Below are 26,100 nucleotides of genomic sequence, written 5' to 3'. Positions count from 1 at the left end.
GTTATTTTGCCTGGGATTACGTCAAAATGTGGCAAAATCAAAAAGGGAAGTCAATTGTTTTGTTTTCCTGCCAAATGAGTCCTCGGGTGGCTCCACCCAGTGGGGCCGGCTGTCGATCACATATCAGGCCGGCGTCGCCAGGGCCAGGAAGTGCCACACGGTCGAGGGGGTCCTTAAATACGAGCAAGCGACCCGTGGCGACCCATCCGAGGAGCTGGTTTTTATTAAATGAGGTGACTAAGGGTGAAGGCTGGATTTATTTGAAATTGTTCACAGGGCCTATTATCCTCAGTGCATTCATGATGTTGCTGTCTATTATTCTTTTTTTTTCTTTCATTTTTTTACTTTTTGTTTTTACTTTTTTACATTTCTAATTTATAAAATGAAATGCAATTATGAAATTGTTTCTGTTGTAACATTTCTTAAAATGTTAATAAAGTATTTTTTTAATAAAAAAATATATTTTTATATTTTAGTTTTTATTAGTTTTTTATTCAATTCAATATAATGTCCACACACATTTAGTTATTTGTAAAGGTTTGAAGAGCATGTGCAACCTTCAACAAGAGTCTGAGTAATAAAAAAAATAAATAAATAAATAAATAAAAATGTTTTGCACCGCAGAGCGGAAACATATCACAAATCAGACAATATGGATGAATGAATCAATTCTTCTCGTCATTAATTATGATAGAATTATGATTTTAAATATATATTTTTTTACATTTCATTTTTTCATATCACTAAAAATGTTCTACTTGGTGAGTGCTGGGGCAAGTTTTTAGGTTGATAATTTGTAAATGTTGTGTAAAAATAGCCAGTGAGTTTCAAAGCTCTTGAGAGACTGCTGCATATTTGACCGACTTTGCTGGATACGGAGCCATGGGGGAAAAAAAAAAAAAAAAAAAAAAAAAGCTGTCAAAGAACCTGCATTAGAAGCAAGTGGAACTTCATAATTCATCATCATGAAAAGGAAATAGCAATATTTTTTTAAAGATTTGAAAATGATAAAGAAGAGGAAAATTGGTGGTTCTGTTGATATTACATCAGAGTCAGATGGACCAAAAAAGATTTCAGCCACAAGTACCAGGAAGATTGAAACTTCAGTTAAAATACAAACATCTCTGAAAAAAAGCAGTGTGGCGGATCGTGCTACTAATTTCATTAAAAATAAAATAAATGTGTTTTGCCTGATCACTCTTGTTACCTTTAGAAAATGGCATACACAACTATGGAAGGGAATGATTTATTTTTTTTATCGTTTATTATTATCTGAAATTGCTTCTGCGGCCATTTGTTTGTTTTGACTGTAGAGAGTGTCAGGTGTTTATTTGAAGTAAGGCAGAGCTCTCTGCTAGCTGGTTGATGAAGAATTACACAGACCGTGGCGTTCATTCATTGACTCAGTGCCCACTGTTTGACCAATGCATGGCGTCGCTATAGTAAAGCATTACGCTTTGTCCAGTCAGTTTGCTCCGATGTCATCCCCAGGTAACTAGCAAATTTGCATAGCATGGGGCTTGCTATGATGCATTAACAAGCATTAAACCCCATTTCTGAAGGATTTGCACCTTATAGTTTGAATAAAATAGCTCCTAGATGCACACTTTTGGAGTCTGTGGTGAAAAAGCATGTGAAAAATCATGTTTTGTTCAAGAAGACAGGCACCGCTCGCCTGCAAGTGCATAATTATGTCCCTGTCTATTTAAAGGCCTTCCGCACAAGCAGGTGCGTCCTTATGCGCAAACAGGTGATAAATATGCTTTATATGTCTTGTAATGTGAGTGCCGTGTGGCATCTGCTTTGCCATATTGTCATATTTTCATATATCATATTGACTTAAATTGTCATGAGAGTTTTAATATCACCAGTATCACAGGAAGTGAGATTTCCTCATTATTATCTAAATGTTAATTGAGCTTCCATTGGGCAAAAAGTTAAAAATGAGTGTGAACATGGCATAAAGTTCATTCATAATACTTCACGTCAGCTTCACAGAGGACAAACGTCAGGCTCCTCAAGGCCGAACAGAGACCTAATTAGAACCCTGACACAAAAAAAGAAATTTTTTTTTATGCCTCAAGTTGGTGACACAATGGAAGTTTTGATTAGTTGAAAGGGCAGAAGAAAGTGAAAGTACATGAAAGCCACACTATGACTTGCTGGCTTCTGTCAGGAGAAAAAACCCCTCACAACAATCGCTCAGTAACAGTCGATAGACGCGTTCGGTGTCACGTTGTAAACGGCGTAATTTGGGGAATTCATCCAAGTGATGGCTTTATTTTAATTTTATTAAAACAAATTTTTTTTTTGCCGATCACATGTGTACAGAGCACAGGAAACACATTTCATCTGTTAATTTGAGTAAAAAAGAACAGCAACAATTTAGGACAGGGGGCCAAAAAAGGATGGCTACTTTTAAATTCGTGGGTCAAGACTTAATACATCAAACTTATTTGACAATCAGTTTTGGTCGTCAAGACGATAAAAATAGGCTACTTTGGTGTTGTTAAGAAGTCTTATTTTTTTTTCCCAGCGGATCAAAATAATTGATATTCCTCACACTCTTCGAGGCACTTGAACTCACCATCGGACTTCCTGTGCCCATATTTGGTCGCTCATCTGGGGAAAACGTGAGCTTGGCAAAGCGTCTCGAAGGTCTAAAAATGAGCTTTTCTCTGTCGCCGGTCACAAGAAAAACCTTCAAATCTTCACCGGCGACTTGCTGACACGCCCGAGCCGAGTCGTGGTGCCGCGGAGAGCAAGTCTGAGCTGCGGCGACAAAACATTCGAGAGTCGACAACTGCCCGGAGGAGACAACACAGGTAAACTAAGCTGCATGTCTCGTCGTTTAATTCATATCACCAACCATGACCTTTAGTCATAATTACTAATAATATATGAGTTCACATGTTTTTATGTTGTTCTAATTCACGTTGGTATTATTTGCGAGCTTTGTCGATTGACACCTGTTGAGTTAACATTGAGCCTTTTTAAAAAGGGGGATAAAGTTCAAGTATGGCACCACATAAATACACAGACGTATGTTTGACAAGAAAAAGCTCATGCGTTGCTATTGGGAAGAAATCACTTTTTTTTAACGTTAATCTTGCCACAATTAACAAAAAGTTACATTTATTTTAATTCATTAAAACAGTATAATGTGTTCATGTGGGAAAAGCTATGAAATTAAAACGATGCTCATTTGTTGCTGTTTTTTAATTTTTTAAAATGTTTTTATTTTTTAAATCAAGAGCATAAGCTTTGTCTGCTTCTATATGACATTCAACATGTGTTGAGGAATCTGTAAACTGTTATTCCGCTGTTATTGTATTTTGATCATTTGGATGCAGATCCAGGTGCAGGTTATGCATCAAGTTGCCATGGGAGACGTGTTATTTAGTCAGGGCAGTATTTCAGACACAAAAACTGCGACTGTGTTTTGAAGTGTAGCCAGTAATTACAGATACAGGTTGAAATCAGACAATGTCGGCTGCGCAAGTGGGCTAACAGAGAGCCTCGGAGTGCGAGGAAGCATCGGTTGGCAACACAGAGCAACATATGTGCAAACGTCTGAAATCTCCATGCCTAAAAATATCCTCCTTTGTGCAACTTTCTCTTTTTTCCCTTTAGAAGCCGACTGACTCCGCTTTAGACTCATCTCCACGCGCCAATTAGTTGTGAATTAATCAGCGTCGACCCTTTCATTATATTGTGCATCACTACTATTTATAGTGGAGGATCGTGTTTATTCTCGTTGACACTCAAAAGAGGCACCGTAACAATATTGCTCGGAAGTAAGCTTGAATTACAACATGGGAGTGTGCCTTTGTCTCCTTTTCTCGTACTGTAAAGGCTGAGATTTTTGTAATGTTTAGATTGAATGGGTGTGTGAGGCGAGCCGAGGCCTTGTGTCGTTTGTTGACGTCACGCAAACGGTAGGGTCTCTGCCTGCTCGGCTAAGGTGCAGACTCTGCGTGTAAAAGCTCACAATTCCACTGGATTTTCCGCGCTGGATCAATGGCCGAGCCAAAGCGCCTTTCAGGTGCTTCGACAATAAGCCTCCAGGAGCTTTTGGGAATAGACTGATTTACTGGATTTCCCTTTTTCCTCCCTCGCAGATATTAAGCGGGCTGCACGTATACCGATAATCGGGCTAAGCGTTGAGCATTTTCTGCCCCTTCTGATCTAATTCAGCGACAGCTTGATTGTCAGTTGTCTTGGAAAGATTATCCTGAGCTATTACGGTAGTGTTGGGGTAAGAGTGCTCGTTCCTCACAGATCTGCTCGGATAACAGTCAGGGCCACCAATCAAAAATGTTCAACATTTCCGATCGCAAATCCTTGACTGGAGGGCGGACGCCATGATTTTGATATGAAATGGAATCATAGCTGACTGAAGCTAGCACTCTTGCCAGACACAAGTACAACTAGTTGTTTTGAGTGTTTGTATAAGCTGGAGTCGTGTTGGACGGTTTCTCTGCATGTGAGCGTCTCGGTGTGAGTTGTAGCCAACAGCAGGTCCTTTCCAGTGTTGTTCTTTTGTATTTTTGCGTCTGATTGCTTCATCTGTTCAATATGTGGCTGAAAGTGCATTGGTGACATTGGCTGTCCTTACCCACATGGGGCATAGACATCTGGTTTCGGGGAGGAGACTTGTGATTGTTGTTGGAGATATGGTCATCTTGAGTACGCCACACACTATACAGTAAGAGCCCTTTTAAGCATTATGTGTAAAGTCTGAGATTTTAAAAATCTGTACAGGTTGGGGATTAGCCCTGTTATCTGCAGGTGCAAGCTTTTGTGTGTGTCCGAGATTTATGTCGCAGAGCTGTCAGTTTGATTTGACTTGTCACTTCAAGTTCTCCAAATGGAATTGATGTTTCCTTGTCTCTCAGCGTGAAAGAAGAATTCAACAGAGGTCCTTTTTTTAAACTTCTGAAGTTTCAGAAATCTCCTGAGGTCCAACAGCTTGATGCGTATGAAGCTTTGTCATCCTGCTAATCCTGAAAAGGTTGGCCCAATGAGTGTCAATAAGAAACCATTAAGGAAAAAGCAGAGGCAATAGATGTCATTTAGAGTGGTTGGAAAGCTCGAAAGACAATTTTGCCCCTAAAAAGAATGGCGTCCATAGCTTTGCAGTAGTTTTATCAGAACCGAACAACATAGTGCATGGTGGCCCAGTAGTTACAAGTCAGCAGCTGAGGACTCAGGATGTTGCTCGAGGACACTTCGACCAGGGATTGAACCCGCAATTTAACACCTTAGAGAGGACATCCAGCATTTGGTGATCTCTCATCTTTCCGTGTGGCGCAAGGTTTTCATTCCCCTTGTCACACACAGTTGACCATTCTCTCTTGACCATTGGGTTTACACTTTAGTTGCTAAATAACACCTGATCAGACATTTAACTACCAGGTGATAACTTTTGCACTGTACTAAACTGAACCGCATGGTATTTGTTCATGGTCATGGCAAGGACTGGAGGGCTACCGTCCTTGTAGTGGTCGCCAGTCAATCGCAGGAAGATTACAAATGAGTGCGTGACCCGACTTTATTCCATGTGAATCACTACACTATTGATGGCTGCTTCAAAGGTGCTTGGCATATGCTTGAAACCACCCAGGCATGAAAAGCAGCCTGAGTGGTTCTCTCTCTTGTATCTCCTTCATTTTTCAAGTCCTGAAGAGGGCTGCCACATGTCCAACTGTGTGTACGTTAAGATGCGTTAAGGCGAGCCCATTAGGACATCAAGGCTCCTCTGCTGGCCTTTTGTGAAATTCCATTTAGCTGTATTTACTAGCTCACTTCCCTCTACCGTTACCATAGAGACACTCAGCGAGGCGCCTTTGGCTGCCGGGCTCATTGGCTCACCACAGTTGAGACACTGGTGAGCGAGTGTTTCCCTGGCATCCCGCGGCACCGACGTCGGGAGAAAGGCATTTACTTGGCCATGACTGCGTTTCCCTGGGAGCTGCTTAAACCTCCCCTCCAACAACCCACCCCGCTCCACTTCGCGATCACCATTGGTGAGACCCGTTTTATCACCCAGAGTGAAATCCAGTTGGGAGAGGTCCACAGCTGTAATTGAAATATGTTCACCTGCGAGGCAGCTGCTTGCCACGTTGCCTGTTGCCTGTCAATACAGGCCACACTGCAAATGACGTGCCGCTTCCTGCAGGAGTGTGTGACCCCACCCGCGTCGCAGCGAAGAAAAAATTTCACTTTCAACGACACGCTTCGGGAGGTCTCTCAGAGATGCCGTCAAGTGAATTCCCGATCACGACGTACGCCCAGCGGAGCGTTAAAAACACCCAATAATTTCCCACTTGGAGAGGCAGCAAATGGACATGCGCATGGATGCCACATTACTCACAAACTCGGCTCACACTTGTGAATAATGTTGAGATTGTTGGTGTGAACAAAATGCCTATCTTTAGCTTACTGAAAGGTAAAATAAATATCCACTTGGAGCCTTCCAAAGTATGTTAGAAAATTTTATACACTGCTATAGCAGCGGTACCCGACCCAGACAATGTACAAACATCTGGCAATGAAGTCCATAGTAAACTGAAGACTGCCGTTATCTGCTTGTCGCCATGTGGTACATTTTATCCAAGAGGAGACTTCAGGATAGGAGACAGCGTTATGGTCTGAAAATTACATTACTTTACTATTAGGAAAAATGACAAATGTTTATGATGATTATAGGGGGAGGGGCTGGAGGGAAATTACATTTTACCGTAATTGCAGCTGGTGCAATGAAGACTCCTGGGGCCTGATTTAGTAAGATCCCAAAATAGCTAAATAGCATGTGATTTAGGATTGCGGTCTTTTACTAAGATCCCAAATAACTCTGGTTATTTAGGATGACATTGCAAGCACAAAATAAAGTTTGAAGTAATGGAATTGGAAGTGTTAGTGGAAGCAGTAACCAAACATAAATAGAGCTATCACTCCGATAATTTAGGGACAAGCCAGCCACTGCATAAAAGTCATGCTTTTATTTGATTTAATTTGCCCAGAGTTGCGTGGTTATTGGATGTATAGGACTTGGCCATCCTGTGTGAAAAAACTTGGGACCGCTCACTCGAAAAACTGCTTTGGGAGAGGCCAGCACCAATTGTTCCAGTTAGTGGACTGAAATGACCCGGATGCATGAAAAGGGAGTTAAAAGGAGTTTTTGTCGTAGGCAATATGGCATGACTCCTTCTTGTGACTGGCTTAAATTCAGTTGTTAGATCATTCAGAAGATCTAAAATGACATTGCTGAAGAGTGGATACGTTGCCATACTTTTTGTTTCTAGCTTTTCAAAAATGTTTCCATGAGCGGAAAATATCTGTTCTCCCCAACAGCTCTTATTGTGCCTATGCCTCCTCGTCATGGTTACACAGAGCACTGCCTTTCAATTATTCTCAAGTTCGAGCAATTGTATTGCATGTGCTGAAATTAATCTATTTGCATAAAGTCTACCCAGAAAGCATAAAATGTACTGAAAATTTGGCAGACGCAATCCTGGGTGCGGCAGGTTAGTAGATCAGCTGCTACATAATTTTGCATGCGCAACCATTTAGTAAACCAGGTCCTCTGTATTTTCCTTTTAATAAAGTTTGTATTCCTTCTTTGTAGTGCGGTACGATTGTTCACTCATGGATATTAAAAAGTTAACTCATCCCATTTAAACTCCGTTTTTAACCAAAACAGCAACACCCACCAAGAAAAATATACAATCTCTGATGAATTAAAGTGTAGACACTTACCACCTATCTCTTGGATGTTGTAAATGAGTTTGAGACAGCAATTGCAACAGGAATGAGTTCTGACCACTCTGCTTATGTCTAGCTTGTGTCGTTTTTTTTTTTGTCACTTATCTGCATTTCCTTTATAATGGTCCTTTTAATCAGCACCGGAGGAATTTTCCAACGCTTTCTCTCAGTGGGATGCATTTGAAATGACCCATTGATGATATGTGGTAGAAAAGACATGACACTTTAGGCTAATGGAGTGGTTGCTCCGCGTGGGTGCCAGATGTCAGCGTCGTGGATCGATAAGGTCGCGGCCGCCGATCCAACTTGCACTTACTCACGTCTGACTTAACTTAGCTGATTAACTGTCGCACTAACAATCTGTGTGCAAAATATTTTGGTACACCTGAGTTATCAAATAAGATATATTCAAAATTTGGCTTTTGTCAATGTATTTAATTATTTGGTGGTATTTGGAGGTGTGGGGGTGTGGCGTGAGTTCAAAAACAAAAGACGCACTTTATTGAGAATTTAGATTTTCAAATGCAAACAGTTTCACGAATATCAAGTCAAAGTCAAGTCTTTCTTAAGTTTAGCCAAGCCAGTTGCAAGTCCTAAATTTGACAAGTTGACTCTGACTCGAGTCAAGTCATGTGAGTGGAGTCCCCCACCCCTGGCTATTAATAATCTAAATTCCATTTGTCTCCGGCTCGCTGCTAATGTTGTAACTTTTGAGTTTGTGAATGACTTCCTTTTAATCTGATTCACACCAAAGTGATCGGGCTAACAATATTAATTCACAACGGTGTCCACTCAGGCTCCCATTCCACTAAGTGCCCTCCATTGCACTTGGCTCATAGCAGTCGCCGTTGTTCTGCTTGAAATGTTCCCCCTCTGCCTCGCCAAGCTTCGCAGACATCGCCTGTCAACTTTTTAAAAGAGTCTTCGGCCGAGTCGGGCTGACTGGTTGGAACCGCGTCTCCACTAATCACGCCGGCTATCGTGTGCATGTTGTCAGCCGTCTTTTGTGAGCTCGCTCACCTCTCTCGGTTTGCAACCTCACACCAAGGGCTTCGCAAGTCATGCTGGTGTAATGAAAATGGACTGGATTTACCCTGTAGGTCCAAGTGTCCAATTCCAAAGAAAACCCATTATTCCAGTCCCCCCCCCCCCCCCCCCCCAGGGGCACAGGCGCTGCAAACACAGGAATGATGCAAACAGAAAACAAAGACAACACAAAAATGTTGCTGCTTTTGTTTCAGTAATCTCAGAAACAGGAGCAAAAACTTGCAAACCACGAAACAAATGGAAAAGAAAAACCCTCCGAACATCAGAAACATACAAACCAAAACGCAACCGCAAGACAGAAATGCTGCATGTTCGTGCCACCAAACGGGAGTGCGACTTCTACCCACATTTGATTCCGATCTGAAGCCTTGGATTTTTATTTAATTTTTTTCCTTCTTCACGCTGCCGTGACTCCTATCCCAATTGTGCCACTTGAGAGCAAAAAAATAAAAAATAAAAATCCGAATTGTGCTACTGGCAACCGTTCAGTGACAATCCAGCCTTGGAATTCTTGAAATGAATGTTGGCTGTCATGAGGGCATCTCTCACCTATCTTCGGTTGCCAGCAGAAACATCCTCCCGTGACATTTGCAGTGGGTGATTGTTAACTAACTTCTTATGAATAAAGGAAGTGAATGTGACCAACAGTTACAGTACACGTGAAAGGGTATCAGCTAAGTAATGTGCTCCGTTGCCGAAAGGGGTATTTACGCTGCAGGTATTTATTAAACACTCAACCTTCTGTCAAAATTTAAATGATCGAATGCTAATAGAATGACTATACGCTTAGCTAATTCCATAAAGTGGCGCTGGGCTTATGCATTATCACTTATAGTAAATAGGGAAAGTGGTTTTGACTCGGGCCAACGTGACCTGATTTATGAAATATCATTTGTTGATATTGCAAGGAAAACCCGCCCTGCACTCGTGGTCTCGCGCCGCTCGGCTTCATTTAATCCATCTGACTTTATTTGAATCTTCTCTGCAGAGAGCCATCATGTTATGAAAGTTATATAACTCTGTTAGTCTTGAAAGACAATCTTGAAGTCGAAATAAGAGTGAAGGACTTGACAAGTGACTGGCGAGAAGAATGTCTCCTTCTGTAAAAATATAGCAAATATTCAACCCTATGTAACCTATTTTATTGTGGTACATTCTGTATTACAAGATTGACTGGTGTGAAGATGGTCATACATTGTGCAATTTTAGAAGTACAAACAAAGACTGACGCGCTTCATCACCAAGCCGCCGAATTGCACCTGTCAATTTGTGTAGCAGAGGTGCTCACAGACACATTTTCTGAAATTGGCAGCTACGAAAGATTCACTTGTTTGTTTACTTTCACACTTGATAGGAGGGCAGGCAGGGCTTGTATTCGTATACAAGGAATTAAAACGTCACCTTAATGTAAAATTTCCTATTTAAAATTGCAACTCAAACTGCGCAAGAAAATTGCCAATGACAGAAAATCAATGTTAACGATTAAAGTGATTGCCTTGTACGAAGTGACTTGGAGTTACAACTTACTGTAACTACTCACACAGGACGTCGGGGTTGTTGCTATTCCACCACAGTCATGTAACCGTCGCTAGCGTGCGTTTTTACATTTTTCCAAATTCAAAAACGCGTTTCAACCACCTCTAGAGCCTGAACCCTAACCTAATCCAAAGTTACAAAACAAGCTTTAATTCGTACAATGTAAGAGTTCTCATGGGATTTAGTAGGAAATCATACAAAAAGTGCAGCATTAGGTTTCATTCAGACAAGAAAACAATAGAACTGAAAATATCAAATATGAAAATAGCACCTAATTGATCAAGGAAATGTAGTCAAATCCCGATTCCCGATTGTCATAGCCTTTTGTTTGAAGTCTTACTAAATTCTGGCAGCCACGCGGTGTGCCATGGAACTTGTACCTCCTCCAGTTTTCCCCGAGAAATTCAGTTAAACGTCCAGATGATTTGTTTGACCATAAAATTAAATGAGCATGAATGTCAGTAAAGTGCTTGAAAACACCACAGACAGATGTGGGACCTGGCAAAGAGGGGAGGGGCTCAGCTGCGGTTGGACGTTGCCATGACAATGATAACCGACCGAGACACACTGGCCATCTAAGCCGGCTTTCTCTCCTCTTTCTTCCCAGCTTACTGTCTTGGTAGTAAGGTACCGAAACGGTTGAGGTGGCCACGCACATTTTCCGTATTCCGAGGTGGTATCAAAAGGCAGAAGACAGTCACTGCCCGTGGCCCTTTGGATTGAAAGCAATTGTTACTATCTGGATGGATGCATGTTTTGGGTTGCTCTAACATGGCTCTTGGCATCCTCAGATGATCTCTCACTTTCTTACTTTGTCCCCAATTTGAGAGTCCCTCAATGCTCAAGAATGAATCAATGCAAAGTTAGGGGCGTTTAAAAAAAATAAAAATAAATAAAATTTAAAAAAAAAACTGACACATTCCCTCAGAATCACTTCTCACCCTCCTTCTCTTTTGGGGGCACACAGTGTTGCGCCATGACGACGCTGCTGGACCTGAAGAGTAGCGTCTTGCGCCAGGTGCAAAGGAGCCAGTCGCTGAGGAGCCGCAGGGAGTCGCCGCCCGCTGCCGGCAGCCCCCTTAGTCACTGCCCGGAGCCGTTATCCCGAAGGTGAGTCAAGAGGGCACACACACAAACGCACCTATTTCTATTTATTGTTCTAATTTTAAAGTGGGTTCAATGAAGAACAGACTAAATAAACATTATAGGATCGATGTTCATCGTCTTTTACTAGTTTCTAGATGTCTTATTTGTCTTGGGCCATCATATCTATCTGATATGCTTTTATCATATCAACCCTAGTGGGTCCTGAGGTCCTCTGTTACCGGCCTTTTATTTATTCCAACGGCTAGAACAAAAACTTTGTTGCATTCAGCCGCTATGGCCTGCGCCATTGGAACAGCCTTCCGCAGGGCGATAGGACCGCAGAGACAGTTGATGTTTGGTTTAGCCTTCAACTGATTTCTGAATTATCATGTGGGTGCGTTTTGCGTTTATATGTGGGGATGTGAGATGTGAGTTCTTGAATATTTATTGCCATTTTAATTGTCTATTTTTACCTCTGTAAAGCACTTTATGTTGCATTTTAATGTATGAAAAGTGCTCTATAGATGTGATTTGACTTGATTTTGGTGTTGTGGTTTCTTAATTTCACACATGTTGCTAAATGCACTTGTTTATCTTTGTCTTGCCTTTTGATTCAATCTAAGTTTGCCATGTGCTTGTCTCGTAGCAACAAATCAAGCGACACCGGTGAAATCCCCCCTCTTCCCACCACCAGCTCAGTCTTGTTTTGAAGCCTCATCCGCAGCAAAAAAACAACTAATAGTATGAACCTGGGGTTACCATAGCAACCTAAACCCAGGCTTTGACATGAATTTCCCCTATAATGACGCCCGCATTTATTTTTAACACGGAGGACGACCTCTGGTGCCGCGCTGAACCTGTTTATCTTCCCGTGCATCACTCTGATGAGATATTTTAATAAATGCATAATCCAATCGGCTCCGGCGGGATCCTTTTTTTTTTTTTTTTTTTTTTTAACTTTGTCTCGTTCTTTTAAAATAGTCATCTGAACTGTGACAATGGTGCATGTCATTCCTCATTTCCCATGCGGGCTCCCTGGTGTTAAAGCCTCCCCGCTGCGCACGTATGCTGAGAGCTCATCATTAGAGGCAGGCTGTTGATCTTTGTTAGCCATTTACATCACTGTACACAAGCCTGCAGTCTGGCTTTAATTGGCAATGGAGGTCGCCCAGGAAGATCATTTGTATTGAAGAAAATTTAGTTCTGAGTGTGTGTGTGTGCGTGTGTGAAGTGTGTGTGCGCGCACTTGGTGTTTTGGGATGCAACAATCAGTCTCCAGTCAGCAGAGGTGGATTTCACACTTTGCGTTTTTGCTTTGCCGGGCTCTCATTAGCAGGTTTGCCAGCTTCGTGTCACTGCTTTTTAATCAGTGCCCGCGCAGAGGACCACCGCATTGGGAACGTAGACCTCCATGGAGGGGAGGAAACAGCCCACGAAAGCAGTTTAATATTCAATGTTAAGCCAGTCCTCATTATTTGAGGGGTGCTGTTCACTGGTGGCACTAGCGACCGTACGCTGTATTCTTCCACAATTATGCTCGAGTCTGCTCTTAATCAAACTTTTAAGTCAGTATTCATCCTCTCCTTAAAAAAAGAACACATCCGACTTAGATGTCGAATTAATAAGTGTTTTATTAATAATGATTTGTAAGGAATGGAAAATATGCCCTAATCACCCTTCTCTGTTTTTGAAAACTTTATTTTTTGGCATATGTGCCATGTTTGAAGAGTGGTTTGAGGTAGGCATTAATGATACCAAATAGTCAAAAAATAAATAAAAATAATACATTGAACAGCTTATAAAAGAAAAAAGTGAGAGGTGGAAAGCATTGCAAAACATCAACAGCACTAAATTAGTGAGTATTACTTTTTTTTTTTAAAGTACTAGAAATGGCTAATGACTGTCTAGCAAGTATATGCACTGACAAATAGTCCAGTTATGAACATAATTTTTGTTTGTTTTCTAACTAAATTCTCATGAGAGCACATTGAGCCAACACATTTTCTATTCGGCGCTCGAGCAGCCAATCTTCACGCTTGGACTGCTGCTCTGTGTCAACAAGAGAACAGCGTTTTGAATCTGAACCAATCTGGGTGTTTATTTGATTACGGGCCTTTTTGTGTCCTTGATGTAAATTTTCAAGAAAAAAATATATTTAAATAGATTTTTTCAATAACCAGCAGTGGGCATGCCTAATTATAAGTGTTGTCTAAAGGTTCATGTTAATATTAGTGTATTTTGACATTTTATGAGCAGTTTTATGGTGTTATTTTACAGTTTTCACCCTGTCCACAGGGTTTGGATATATGAAGCTCTATCGTTTTACTAAAAAATGCTAAAATGGTGTAACTTTTACCATAAATTCCTTAACATATAATAGAATAATTTCTCATCATATATACAAAACATTTCAAATTCTGTCTTTTATTTTTACTAAAATATGTTTGTTCCTTAACGTTGCTGTCATTACCGCCACGTTGACCATTTTCAGATCAGTAAAGTTTATTCAAAATCTGATTCTTTAATTCCCTGTGTCATTTTGTCTTGTCACTCAAGCACATGCTAGGGCAGAGGAAGTCAGACATTTTGATAACTGGAAGAGTAAGTTTTTTTTCCTCATTTGTACCCTTAAGTCACATCATATTTTTATTGCATGTCATTACCAAACGATTTGTAGTGTTCATATGTTTAAAGATGTTCCTGTAAAAACTTGATAATCATATAAACATGTTGTACAGGACTAGCTAGCTAAAAGAAAATTTTAAGCTAACTCTACCAGCATAGCACAGTTAGCTAAAAAGTTTGAAATGTCATTAGAGTCACGTGTCATCACATAGTGCAGCGTGGTGGTGATGACAGAAACGAAAATCAAAAGTGCCCGAAATCAAATAAACACCCATCATCTTGAACAATCACAAACAAATGCGTGGCACATGAGAATAACTTCATTCTTTTTCAGAGTGTGGGGGTAACAAAAATAAGAGATGTACTAGTACAGAAGCACCGCTATAGCATTGCTCAAATCCGAACAAAACCTATTCATAAAGACAGAAACATGTGGAAGTGACTTCCATTGATAACACCTGACTGTACTTGCATGGAGGGGAAAAAAAAATGATGGGCCTAAATGACCCATTTCAAATGTGGTGGCACTTATGAAGCACGGGTAAGAAAACTCCGGTTCTGTTATTTTTCTCAAGCGCCACTGAAGGAAAGGGGAGATTCTATCTTCTAGTTGAGCACTATCCATCAATGACTCCTTCGTACCTAATCAATTGTGTAATTAGAGCGCATAAGTGTAGAAATGGGTGGGGGTAGGCTGTCAGTCCTTGTCAAGCACATCCTCTAGCGGTGATAAGAGCTGCTGAGCTGATACGACGCAAGTGACAAGCGTGTGACAATTGGATTTCTTTAACACGCACACACACAAAAAGTGTGGTGTTTGATCGGAAGGAACCACACGGTCTTTCACGCCGTCGCCGACAATGAGGCGTGCACGGGTAATTGCTGTGTACGTGCTGCCACATTATGTTGAAGTTTGAAAATGAGCGGCCGCCTGTCACTTCCACTTTTTTCCAGAAGCCGTGCTCGTTTGTTTCCCGTCTCTGTGCCAGCCCAGACGGGGGTGGGGGGGTGGTGGTAATGTAATTGACACATTGGGATGAATTTAGGAAAAGACATTTAAATCAAAACAAGATGAGAAGCCGTTTCCTAGCAACATCAAGCCACTTTTCTTATTCTCGTGACGTGAGCAAGACTGATCACCAAGTGTGTTGTGTTTATTTCATTGTGTCAGATCAGGCATTATTAGTTATTTTTTTATTTTTTTATAAACATCTAGTTCCAAAAGCTGAGAACAAAAGATCTGACGGTGTTTAGCCAAATCCCTCGGGCTGTAAGACTGACAGAAGACTGAACAGATTTGTGCTCACTGCAATCCCTACGACAATTAAGAACGGATGTGGCGGGATTTGAGGGTCTCAAAGCACAAGAATGACGATGGAGTGGAGCTTATTTGTATTGTATGTGCAAAAACAAAACCCCTCAAAAACTGTAATACTACTATAGCAATCCTTTTGTGAGGCTCACTCACTCGAGCTACACTCCAACAAATCAGAGTCCATCTGTTGGAGTGTTTAGCTTTCCACGCATCTTAACTCTAACCCGGTTGAGCAGTCATATTTCAGCAGGTTTAGCCCAACAAGTCCACTTTTTTTTTTTTTTTTTTTTTTTTTTTTTTTTTTTTTTTTTTTTTTTATAACCGGAACGGTGGTAGCTCGACCAGCTCTCCCAGCATGGCTGCCATTAGTCTTCATCAATACCTCAGGGGTTTACCATCTGCTCCCCCCGCCATGGCGAGGGTCGACGGGTGGCGGAGACGATGGGCTGCCACACACCCGCTGCGATGCAATGACGCCAATAAAGGAGCGTGATGGGTTCCTCGCATGGATTGGCTCCACTGCAGTGTAATATGACGAGGGAATGGGAAACGGATGGGTGGAGAGGGATTCGGGAAAAGGATGATCCCCGCCGCTCTGCCTCTGCTCACATCAGAGGTGATTTCCATCCAGATCAGCGGGCGATGGAAAGCTGCCCGGTGAGAAAGATTTGGAAAGGGGTTGAAAGTGGGATTCCCAAAGGTTTCGGAGCCTCCTACTCCATCCATTAACCCCCCACCCCGAACGTGCCACCGCGTATCACCATGACAACCGGAAGGCCGGTGGGAGTCCACAGTTCTCTCACACCTGGAAGAAACTAAAAGAAAATAGAATTTGCATTTTTGCACACAGTCGTGCTCATTTGGTTAACACTGATCCCAGAGAGCAGCCATGATGGAGCAAACCAAAACCCCGTAAGACCGTTCAGTCTACATTAGTGCAGCTGATATTTATGATATGTTTAAATATTTTAGCCCGACGTACCCAGTTTTAATAGTTTGACTTAAGCCGCTTGACTCTCTTTTGGAAGTCTCGTTGGGCAGTGTTTACTAGCACGGATCTATGCACAACCAAAAAGAGGAGCATGTCCCTTTTGCTGTTAGCACTTCACAGGCATACAATGACTGTGAAGTGCTAACAACAAAACATCATTAGCTATTGCATCCCACGAAAGCATCTACCCAAAAAAAAAACTTTAAACATTCATTAACAGATGCCTGAGTCAAATCCTACATATCAGATTGTTTGACAAAATTAACAATGAAGAGCTTCAAAAGAAAAACAACACAAGAGCCTGAAACGCAAATCACTCGACCAAAGTGAGGATCGATTGGACACACTAAGGGAACCAACAACAAAGGGCACGTCTGGCACTAAAGTGGAATCCATGAGGAAAAAGAGGCCAAGGAAGTAACTTGGAGGAGCTCAACCCAACAAGAAGTGAGGCAATTGGCACCCGGAACCAGACTGTGGGGATGGTCCAGGATTGAGTGACGTTGACAAACGTCATTGGTGGCCTTTGCCCCACCTGGGCATAAGGTCTATTGAAAGGACTTCACGAAAGCATGTCACTGACATTGTTTTAACTGTGAGCGTCAATAGCTCACTGCGACCATGACGAGCAGGGACTCTTAAAAGGGTAGACCCTGGTCAGTGCCTGTCTGTAATTCTAAAGACCTCATTCATTAAATCCAGCATCTTATTTTTTTTCCTGTTTCCATGGCAGAATTTCTGAGGAGAGCATGGAGTTCTTTGAGCGTATGAACACTATTCTGCAGAAACAGGAGAACATGCTGCAGGCCGGCCAGGCTGAGGTAAACTCCCACCCGACTTTCACCTTTCCGCCTGTTCCGCAGGCCAAAGACACGCGAGCGAGCAAGGAGTGAGTGGACAGCGCTCCTTCCCATGCCTGCTCCGGTGACGTCTGTGAACAGACGGGGCCAGCATTTGTTTTGGAAGTTCGTCAGTGGCGAGCTGCTGTCAGCCGATACGTTCCGCCTCCAGTCTTAACAGCGACTTGATGATTTATTAGCATCCTGACAAAGAGCTTGTCATCATCCAAACGTGGCGTCACGTTTGCCGCAGTTCATTCAAAACACAAAATGTTGAGCTTGTACTCTCATAAATGGCGACACGGTGAAAGAGTGGTGAGCACATCTGCGTCGGGGTTCCGAGGTTTTACAGAATAGGGAAAGTTGTTTTTAATGATCTAAACTGCAAAATGAGCAGCATAGAGAACTCTTCCAGGAATTCAAAAGCTGTCCTTGTGGGCACAACGGCACATTTCCACCGAATACAGTAACATGCCTGCAATGGATATTCAGAGTAGCGAGCATTGGCGCGCAGTTGCTTCACAGCATAGCGACCGAAGCGTTTGGTTGTATTGGCACATGTAAAGGAAGCGCATATGTCGTCCTCGACAAGTTGGTTAAAAAGTTTCTTCCAAGAGTCTATTGAGGTTTCACTATCAGACTATTCTCATCACAGTGCCAAAGAGGAGCCTGCACCGTGCCGCCGCCACAAGAGCACGTGGACCAGGCCTTTATCCACGACAGAATCACCAGGACAGAGGTTCGTTAGTTCCATTGTTTAGTTCTCCTTATACCTGGAAATGCACTAAAAGAAAAGAACATGAGTATTTCTTAAGTGTTGCCATTCAGTGTTTTCTTTCCCATCCAGCTGGACTTGATCTATGAGGAGGTTGTGTACACTCTGGTCAACAGAGTAGGGGTGCCCTCATCAGAACATGTGACGAGTGACGAAGAGCTGTTTGCCTACCTTCGGAAGGTACATCAACGCGTACAGTCATAACGGCCCTTAGAGGGAAACCATAACTACAATGTGGCCCGTGACAGAAATGAGTCTGGCAACCCCTGGTATATACAGTATGTATGCATGACGGCAAAACCCAAGTCACACTTTGTACGGACGATATGTAAACTGTGATATGAAATCTATTTTCATGTCATGCCAGCAAGAGCGGGCTTCTTTTGTGCCTGCAGTGAGTGTTTTTTTTTTTATTATTATTATTTTTTTATTTAAAGTGTACAGAGTCTGTTCCGAGGAACTTCCAGCAAGACTGGACCTCATAAAAAAATGTCCTTTCTGTCTTCAAAAAGGTTTTTGATATGGGCGAGGAGGAGCATGACATCATACTTCAGAAAGTGCAAGAATCCAAGGTGAGTGCGGGCAACGTTGATGCAAAATTCCTCAAATGTTTGTAAAAGAAAATATGTCTCCCTGGTTGCGATTATGTCAGCTATTTACTGCTTTTCTTCCACAGAGAGCCACATTTTCCTTGAGAGCTTCTGTCTTGAAAGCCAAGAATCTGCTGGCTAAGGATGCCAATGGTAGGAATTTCAAGTACTAAATCACCTCTTTCTGACCAGAGCTAGTATATTCTCCATTATGCCACTCAAAAGCTTTTGAAGGGCACTTATAAATAGTCAAGTTGCTTACCTTCCATTTGCTAATAACATGTTATTTGCAGCGGCACGGTGAACGACCGGTTGCACATCTGCCTCACAGTTCTGAGGACCGGGGTTCAATCTCCGGCCCTGCCTGTGTGGAGTTTGCATGTTCTCCCCGTGCCTGCGTGGGTTTTCTCCGGGTACTCCGGTTTCCTCCCACATCCCAAAAACATGCATGGTAGGTTGATTGAAGACTCTAAATTGCCCGTAGGTGTGAATGTAAGAGCGACTGGTTGTTTGTTTATATGTCTCCTGCGATTGGCTGGCGCCCAGTTCTGGGTGTACCCCGCCTCTCACCCGATGATAGCTGGGATAGGCTCCAGCAAGCCTGTGACCCTAGTGAGGAAAAGCGGTACAAAAAATGGATGGATGGATGTTATTTGCATGCATGTGCGCAGGTGATTGATTGGGATACAGTGCACAGAGTTTGGGTGTTTGTGAGTCATCATCAGTCAATGCTGGTAAGAGTGAAGGGAAAAGAGTTGTAATAACAAAAACAAACGGAATCGGAGCGCTTCAGATCGGAATTTTGATGCCTGTATTGTTACGGGCAATTTGAGCATCAAAGCCCGATCGAATATGCGTCACTTGTATATGGAAACGGACCCTCAGACATTAAATAGGACTTGGATACTTGGACATGCAGTGTCCCTCAACTCATGTCATCGAAATGTAAGAGTTCACGGGGTCTCAACTTGGTCCTAATCATCTGTACTGTGGCCAGGCTACAGCGACCCCTACTGCATGCTGGGAATCCTGGAGGGCCAGAGCCCGAGGGAGTCTGAGGAGAAGAAGGAGAGGAAGTTCAGCTTCAGGAAAAGGAAGGACAAGCTGGAGAAACGGTCCAGCACCAAGGAGGCCCTTCCGGCTAGGTGCATCCAGGTGACCGAGGTCAAGCCAGAGACCCTCAACCCGGTCTGGGACGAGCACTTTGTCTTGTGAGTTGGCCATTTGATGATGTCACTTAAAACATTCAAGAGGAGTACACAGTGAGCATTTCTCTTCTATTTGTGTCTCCTCAGTGAAGTGGATGACGTCCATAGTGACTTGCTACATTTGGACATTTGGTAAGATTAGTGTGTTTACAGGAATTAAATATTTTTAAATTAAAAAATTTTTTCCCTCTAAATGTGATAATGAGGTGTGCAATTAATGTACACTTACATAGTATGTCTTTTAAAAATTAATGGATGAGTCAGGTGCATAGTGCAAAACTGGCATTATTCATCTTTTTTAATTAATGGGTTTTAGTTCAGGGGATAATTTGACCCCATTCACACGGAGGTCTTATATTATCCTATTACCTATTGGCCACAATATTAGGTATACCTGCGGAATCCAATATTATGCAGTAAAAGTATAAAAACGTTGCCTTAATAAAGTAAATATGATAAACACCTCATTAGACAATACAGGTGTATCTAATGTAGTGCCCAGTGAGCTTTTGGGTTAAAGAAGTGCTAGTCTAATTGTTATGGCACTAAATATTCCAAACTCAAAGGGTGCGGGTAAGGTGTTAATCCTTGCCTTTCAAAACAAGTAAATATCAATCAGGACCAAGATACCTCGAGCTCCAATTGTAGGATCAACTACGGTCAGACCTGATGCTATGCCTCCAATAAAAGTATATTTATATATAGTAATTTATATATAATAATACTATATTTTTCTTGACATTTGATTATTGATGTTATTGAAAAGAGAAGGAAGCTGTGACTCCCACTGCTCACTCTTTTTCTTCTTCAGGGATCACGATGACGACGTCTCGGTGGCCGAGGCCTGCAAAAAGCTCAATGAAGTCAGTGGACTTAGAGGAATGGGAAGGTACTATTACTATGGTAGTTCTTCTGGCTTGGTTGAGTTTCCATTTAAAAATAGTACGGAGGGAAAAAAAAAAAATGAACAGAACCAAAATACAGTGTGGGGTCAGCCGTCTGCCTCGACCAGCTTGATTGAGCGAGACAAAGGGCTGCCACTTGGATAATGCAATCTTAACACTAAACCCCTAACCCTAAATGCCCGCCGCACATCGAGCGACGCAGCCAAATGCTACTCAACTGGACAATTGCGGACAAATGACAGTCAGCAACTCATACCCGTCACCAATTCACCATCACACACAAACAGTACCAAGTCCCTGCAATGTAAAAACTGCGAGGGTGCCACATATTATCACTTTATTGAACCACAAACAACATGACGCCATTGTCAAGGAAGAAGTGGATTGCAGAGGCCGCTGTAGCTTTATTAGAATAACACAAAGAGAGGAAAGTGGCGAGGAATAAAGGCGAGTGTGTATATTTGAGAAGCTGTAGGCTATGATCGCCCCATTCATTGACTGCACCTGTGCATTTTGGTGACAGAGACTCTCCACACTACACTTTTTAGCCACAGATGCATATGAAATTCTAAATATAATTGTTATTATAAAACACTATATACATTGCATATTTTGTATTGGTACGGCTTGGTGGCCGTACCTGGAATTATTTTTTGTTGTGAATTCTTCTAGCAATTGGATGTTAAAATGAACACTACTACTACTACTACTAGTAGACCGGCATACAGAGGAGCTTAACTAACAATAAAAACCTCTTTCTCGTCAGGTATTTTAAGCAGATTGCAAAATCGGTGCGTGCTAATGGATCATCGTCATCCGGCTCCGAGGAGAATGCCGACGACTTCCTGGGATGCATCAACATCTCTTTAAATGTGAGAAAAGTTCCGATGTTTAAAAAAATAAAAGCATTTGCTTCAGACGTCTTTTCATCCGGCTCATTTTTTTCCCCGCTCTGACAGGAGATTCCCATTGGCGGCTTCGACACTTGGTTCAAACTGGAGCCTCGCTCGAGCGCCTCCAAAGTTCAGGGCGAATGTCACTTGATACTGAAGCTGTACACAAGCCAGGTTTGTGAAGCGAGCGTCTGCAGGGTTGCCTCTCATTTATGTGAAGGAGTTCACGCTTTCGTTTTGACCTCAGAGAGACACGACGCTGTCGAAGAAAGAGTCAAATGTGTCCGTCCACAAGAAACTGCTGAGTCAGATTGTAGAGCATGAGCACGCTCATGTCAAGGTGCGTTTCCTGCTTTTACTTTTTATCACCTTTGTTCTAATTGTGTGGTTTATCACTTTGGAATACAAACCTCAACCTAACCATAACCCTAACAATATCTTAACCCTACACCAGGGGTGACAAACAAATTTTTGTCGCGGGCCACATTGTAGTGATGGCTTCCCTTGGAGGGCCGTTATGACTGTGAACCCATATAAAATATTGTCTCATATAATGACATATACACAACAAATTGATGGATAACTAGTTTTGAAATCAGAAGCCAATACAAAAATTTCAACTATTATTACATTTATTTCAAAAAGGTGATTGGTAACATAAAATGTCTGCAATATTTGGAACTCCCCAGAACCCGAAGGTTTGTATACAACCAGATAAAAGGTCACGTTTCCGTGATATGTCCCTTTAAATGTATTTTGACGCGTGACCCTCACACATTTTGCTAGCGTGAGCCGTACAACTGGAACGGGCAGGTCAGCCCCCCGGTGTGGACGGTGCTGACTCACCATGCTGTGCAGACGGACCTCACCCGTCTCCAACAGTCCATTATGTGAGTTTCTATTGTACGGGAGTGACAATAACACCCCCAGTTAACATGCTAAAAGTTTGCATTTTCTGCCTCAGTCGCTGGCAGTGCTACAGCGGCCATCATCGAACCCAGCGGGTGTGCTACTCCCTGCTGCTGCGCCTCCTGAGGGCCATCGATGCAGAGTGGGACCCTCCCTCTGTGAGAGGAGACCTGGTAGGTTCTCCATCTGTGGGCACCCTAAGGGGGCCGCGGCGGGAGGTAGGGGTCATCATCTGGAAACGTCCACCTCATTAGCTCCTCACTGAAATTCATCAAGGTTTTTGGTTCAGCCAAAAATGTCTCCGAGCATAACCCGCGGGTGCTTTCTGTGTCCAGGAGAGGCAGCTGTCAGACAGCTTCAGGCTGTACACAGAGCACTGCCTGTGCCTGATGAAGAACATGCGACAGGTTTTCCCCTGCACCAGCGCCGCCGCCATTACGCGCTACGAGCTCATGCTGAGGTAACGTCCCTGCCATCGCATGACATCACATCGCATCGCGTCACTCGTCATTGCAGGAAACATCTGACCTTTTCACGCTGAGAGACCGCCATCCACCAGACTTCTTGCCCACACAGAAACACTCGCATTTTTGCTTTACCTTTAGCGAAAGCAGATCTAACCAGGTACATTTTCTATGCCATAGTCTCCAGTTTGCTGCAGTGGTCCAGGTCAGGGCTCATAGAATGCCACTTCAGAAGTTAATGATCCCACGCATGTCACATTTATCTATTAATCACTGCCAGCCTTCCCATTTAACCTGGATATTTGACTCCTAAAGCCGTCAAAGGCAGTGAATGTGTTCAAATATTCACCTGTTAACGTCTTTGGTGCTCTTTTTTTTTTAATTCCAGAAGATCCCATAAAAATATTGATATAGTAATTGTGAGTCTCCGCCGCATGTAAATGCACACATATGGTGCTTTGTTTTCGTAATCCAATCATCTGTCAGCCATTTATTTTGAAGGGTAATGTTGTAAGATGAGTTTGAAATTATTTTAGTGTTTGGGGGTCATAGTTGGTGATTTATTTACATTTTAAACCATTAATATTGGCAAGGTATACATACCCAGGAGTGGTCCAACCGTTTGAGGGCTCAATAATGTTGCATTGCTAATGTCGCATATGGTTTCTGCGGAACGTCAAGGTAAAAAAGTTTTTTTTCTCCCATAGATCTTTTTTGGGGTGATTGGATTTGTCAAAAGGTTTTAAATGAAAAATAAACTAGACACATCGATCCTTTGGCAAGCATCTCATCTACACTACAGAGAGAGATTTTACTTACGTCCTATGCATACAGTACACTTTAAATATAATATGTATCTTCCTCCTTCAGAGGGATCGGCTACATGCAGAACATGCGGGCGTTTAAGAGCGTTTGCCCCCTGCGTAACGAGCTGCACTTGGACATCACATCTGCCGTGAAGGTAACGACAGAGAAAGTGGAATCGTGCTCTGGAGTCCTTTTAATTAGTTTGAGTTCGATTTTAATCATCTACTGTTGTAAATGGCTTCCCCCTCCTCAACAGAAAGGAACCTCTGAGTGGTACGAGGGCTTAATCGCGCAGTACAAGCCAGAGGATGGGGTATGCGCACGCATGAGGCAAACTTCTTCACATTATTTTGTACCTTGTTGTCAAGAATGACAAGATTCATGCGTGTTTTCTGTGTAGTCGCTGGAGGAGCAGCTGAAAAAACTGGTTGTAGTGGTGGACGCCGTCTGCGCAGACATGCAGAGAGCTCAGAATATCTACAACAAACTCTTCTACAGGTAGACGCCAAGCTGGAATTTAGGCTTATATTTACTTTCATTAATATTCAACTCCTGGTGTTGACTTGTTTCCGCAGTGCGGTCAAAGTGGATTTCTTCAGTGTGACCTACAGGCAGCTGGAAAAGCTGGTAAGTCTCCACAACCTTGGCTCTTTTAAAGGAGTCTTTAAAGACAATTTTCCCAGTTCCCCGTTGTCTTGATTTCACTTCTTGTGACATGCTTTTGTCAAAATACCCCAAGGATCAAGAATTACAGGACACTTTTCACCCTTTATTTAGCCTCAATCAACTCGGCCTGTTTTGAAGGGGGGCGGTGCTGTCTCATGCAAATGAGATGCTGCGCACCCTGTCCAATGCAAAGTTTTGCTTGACGGCCGGAGGCAGAGCACGGGTGTTACGACGAGGCGAGTGGCTAAAACTGTCGCAGAGTGTGAAGAAAAAAAGCGACACTTAAAGGATGGATTGTATTTTCACTTGTGGAAGCAGCACTTTGTGGCTAAACTGCCGAATTACACTTGTCAGTTAGCGTAACAAATCGGGGGATTTGCGGACAAATGACAGCGCAAATACCTTCCCACCATGATGTCGAAAACTTCACTGAACACGCAAGTACTGGGGGGCCTCGGTTTACGACGGAATCCCGTGCCTACAACAGCAACATAATCCAAATTTGTACGTTAGTCCGCACATAGTTTATCAGTCATAAAGTCATAATTACAGTAAATATTTGTATGAAAACGTCTAGTCCATAATCATAAAACACTGAAATAAAAACAGCAGTAAGTTTGGCAGTAACTGAGCACACTTTCTTGTAGCACGTGACCACATAATTTTACGGCGCTGCACAAACACTGAATAAAAATATGAATGCAACATTTGCCACCATTTCTTTACGAGCTGAACTTAAAGATCTAAGACTGTTTTATCTACATGAGGCCTATATTTCTCTCAAATATTTTTCACAAGTTTTTTTTTTTGTGAGCACTTAATAATAATAAAAAACAATAAATAATAATCCATAAACCTCACAGGTGTGGCATATGAAGTGCATAAACCCGTGCATTCCCCCAATACTGTAAAACCGCACATTTTAGAGTGGCCTTTTATTGTGAGCAAGCTGTGACACTTCTTCTCTGGTGTTGTGACTAAATCTGCAAACCCCCCAAAAATTGTGACCTGGACTTAACCGGAGGCTAAAGATAGTTTTCAAACAATCAAATTGGATTTTTCATTTGTCTCTATTCCGGGAATAGTACAGGGAGTTAACGATTCGCTACTCGTTTGTGACTGTGCGACTGGCGATTGGGAATTTCTACGGCGAGTCCGAGCTCTAACACTAACTATTAAAAAGTCTGTTTTTTGTTGTTGTTCTTACAGGTGGCCGATGATGTCAACGTGGCCATGGAGAGGCTTTGCGGCACTCTGGAGCAGGAAAGTTCCAGACTGACTCAGACGATGGGCGAGACTGTCTTTGAGCTTTTCGTGTCATTGAAGAGCCTCAAGGGCTTCCGGGAGTTTCTTCCTCTCAAGTCGGTCGTCGCTGCAACTGGCTTTCATTTCCACCGTGTCCCAATACTTTTGTTTCTATGTGCCATGACTCATCTTTTTGTTGTTTGTTCTGTTTTCTTCATCCTCCTCCTCGGCAGAGATGCAAAGATGTTGGCCTTGACAGTATTCCACAACTGGTTCAAGTCGTCCATTCACAAGTTCCTGCAGATTGTTCACGACAGGTCATGTGACAGGATCTGCAAAGCGGTGGAAACAGACAAGGTAAGGCACTCCGCCCCTGATTTGGTACTCGGTCCTCAAGCGCAGTAACCATGGCGATACATCTCCGCTTCATTC

General features: G+C 42.5%; 1 protein-coding gene across 3 annotated transcripts in view; it reads left to right on the top strand.

Annotated features, from left to right (window-relative positions):
• Positions 1-2,600: 2,600 nt before the first annotated feature.
• The window catches only part of baiap3 (BAI1 associated protein 3), a 35,869-nt gene continuing 12,369 nt past the window's right edge, over positions 2,601-26,100 (top strand). For 2 of the 3 annotated variants that reach the window (XM_061750361.1, XM_061750363.1), the window contains exons 1-22: positions 2,601-2,825; positions 11,318-11,460; positions 17,101-17,188; positions 17,862-17,945; positions 18,054-18,161; positions 18,494-18,553; positions 18,658-18,724; positions 19,569-19,782; positions 19,867-19,911; positions 20,591-20,668; positions 21,451-21,556; positions 21,644-21,751; positions 21,825-21,917; positions 22,364-22,467; positions 22,542-22,659; positions 22,822-22,946; positions 23,821-23,911; positions 24,014-24,070; positions 24,158-24,255; positions 24,333-24,384; positions 25,633-25,784; positions 25,902-26,025. In XM_061750361.1, the coding sequence (XP_061606345.1) occupies positions 11,327-11,460; positions 17,101-17,188; positions 17,862-17,945; positions 18,054-18,161; positions 18,494-18,553; positions 18,658-18,724; positions 19,569-19,782; positions 19,867-19,911; positions 20,591-20,668; positions 21,451-21,556; positions 21,644-21,751; positions 21,825-21,917; positions 22,364-22,467; positions 22,542-22,659; positions 22,822-22,946; positions 23,821-23,911; positions 24,014-24,070; positions 24,158-24,255; positions 24,333-24,384; positions 25,633-25,784; positions 25,902-26,025 (2,106 nt within the window). In that variant the 5' untranslated portion in view covers positions 2,601-2,825; positions 11,318-11,326. Of the gene's footprint in view, positions 2,826-11,317; positions 11,461-13,997; positions 14,038-17,100; positions 17,189-17,861; positions 17,946-18,053; positions 18,162-18,493; positions 18,554-18,657; positions 18,725-19,568; positions 19,783-19,866; positions 19,912-20,590; positions 20,669-21,450; positions 21,557-21,643; positions 21,752-21,824; positions 21,918-22,363; positions 22,468-22,541; positions 22,660-22,821; positions 22,947-23,820; positions 23,912-24,013; positions 24,071-24,157; positions 24,256-24,332; positions 24,385-25,632; positions 25,785-25,901; positions 26,026-26,100 lie in introns of those variants that run through there. The other variant, XM_061750362.1, reaches the window with a different exon arrangement.

The sequence above is a fragment of the Phyllopteryx taeniolatus genome, chromosome 16, assembly GCF_024500385.1.
Source record: "Phyllopteryx taeniolatus isolate TA_2022b chromosome 16, UOR_Ptae_1.2, whole genome shotgun sequence".
Lineage (NCBI taxonomy): Eukaryota > Metazoa > Chordata > Actinopteri > Syngnathiformes > Syngnathidae > Phyllopteryx > Phyllopteryx taeniolatus.
The sequence above is the reverse complement of the archived record's forward strand: the minus strand, read 5'-3'. Positions and strand labels throughout refer to the sequence as shown.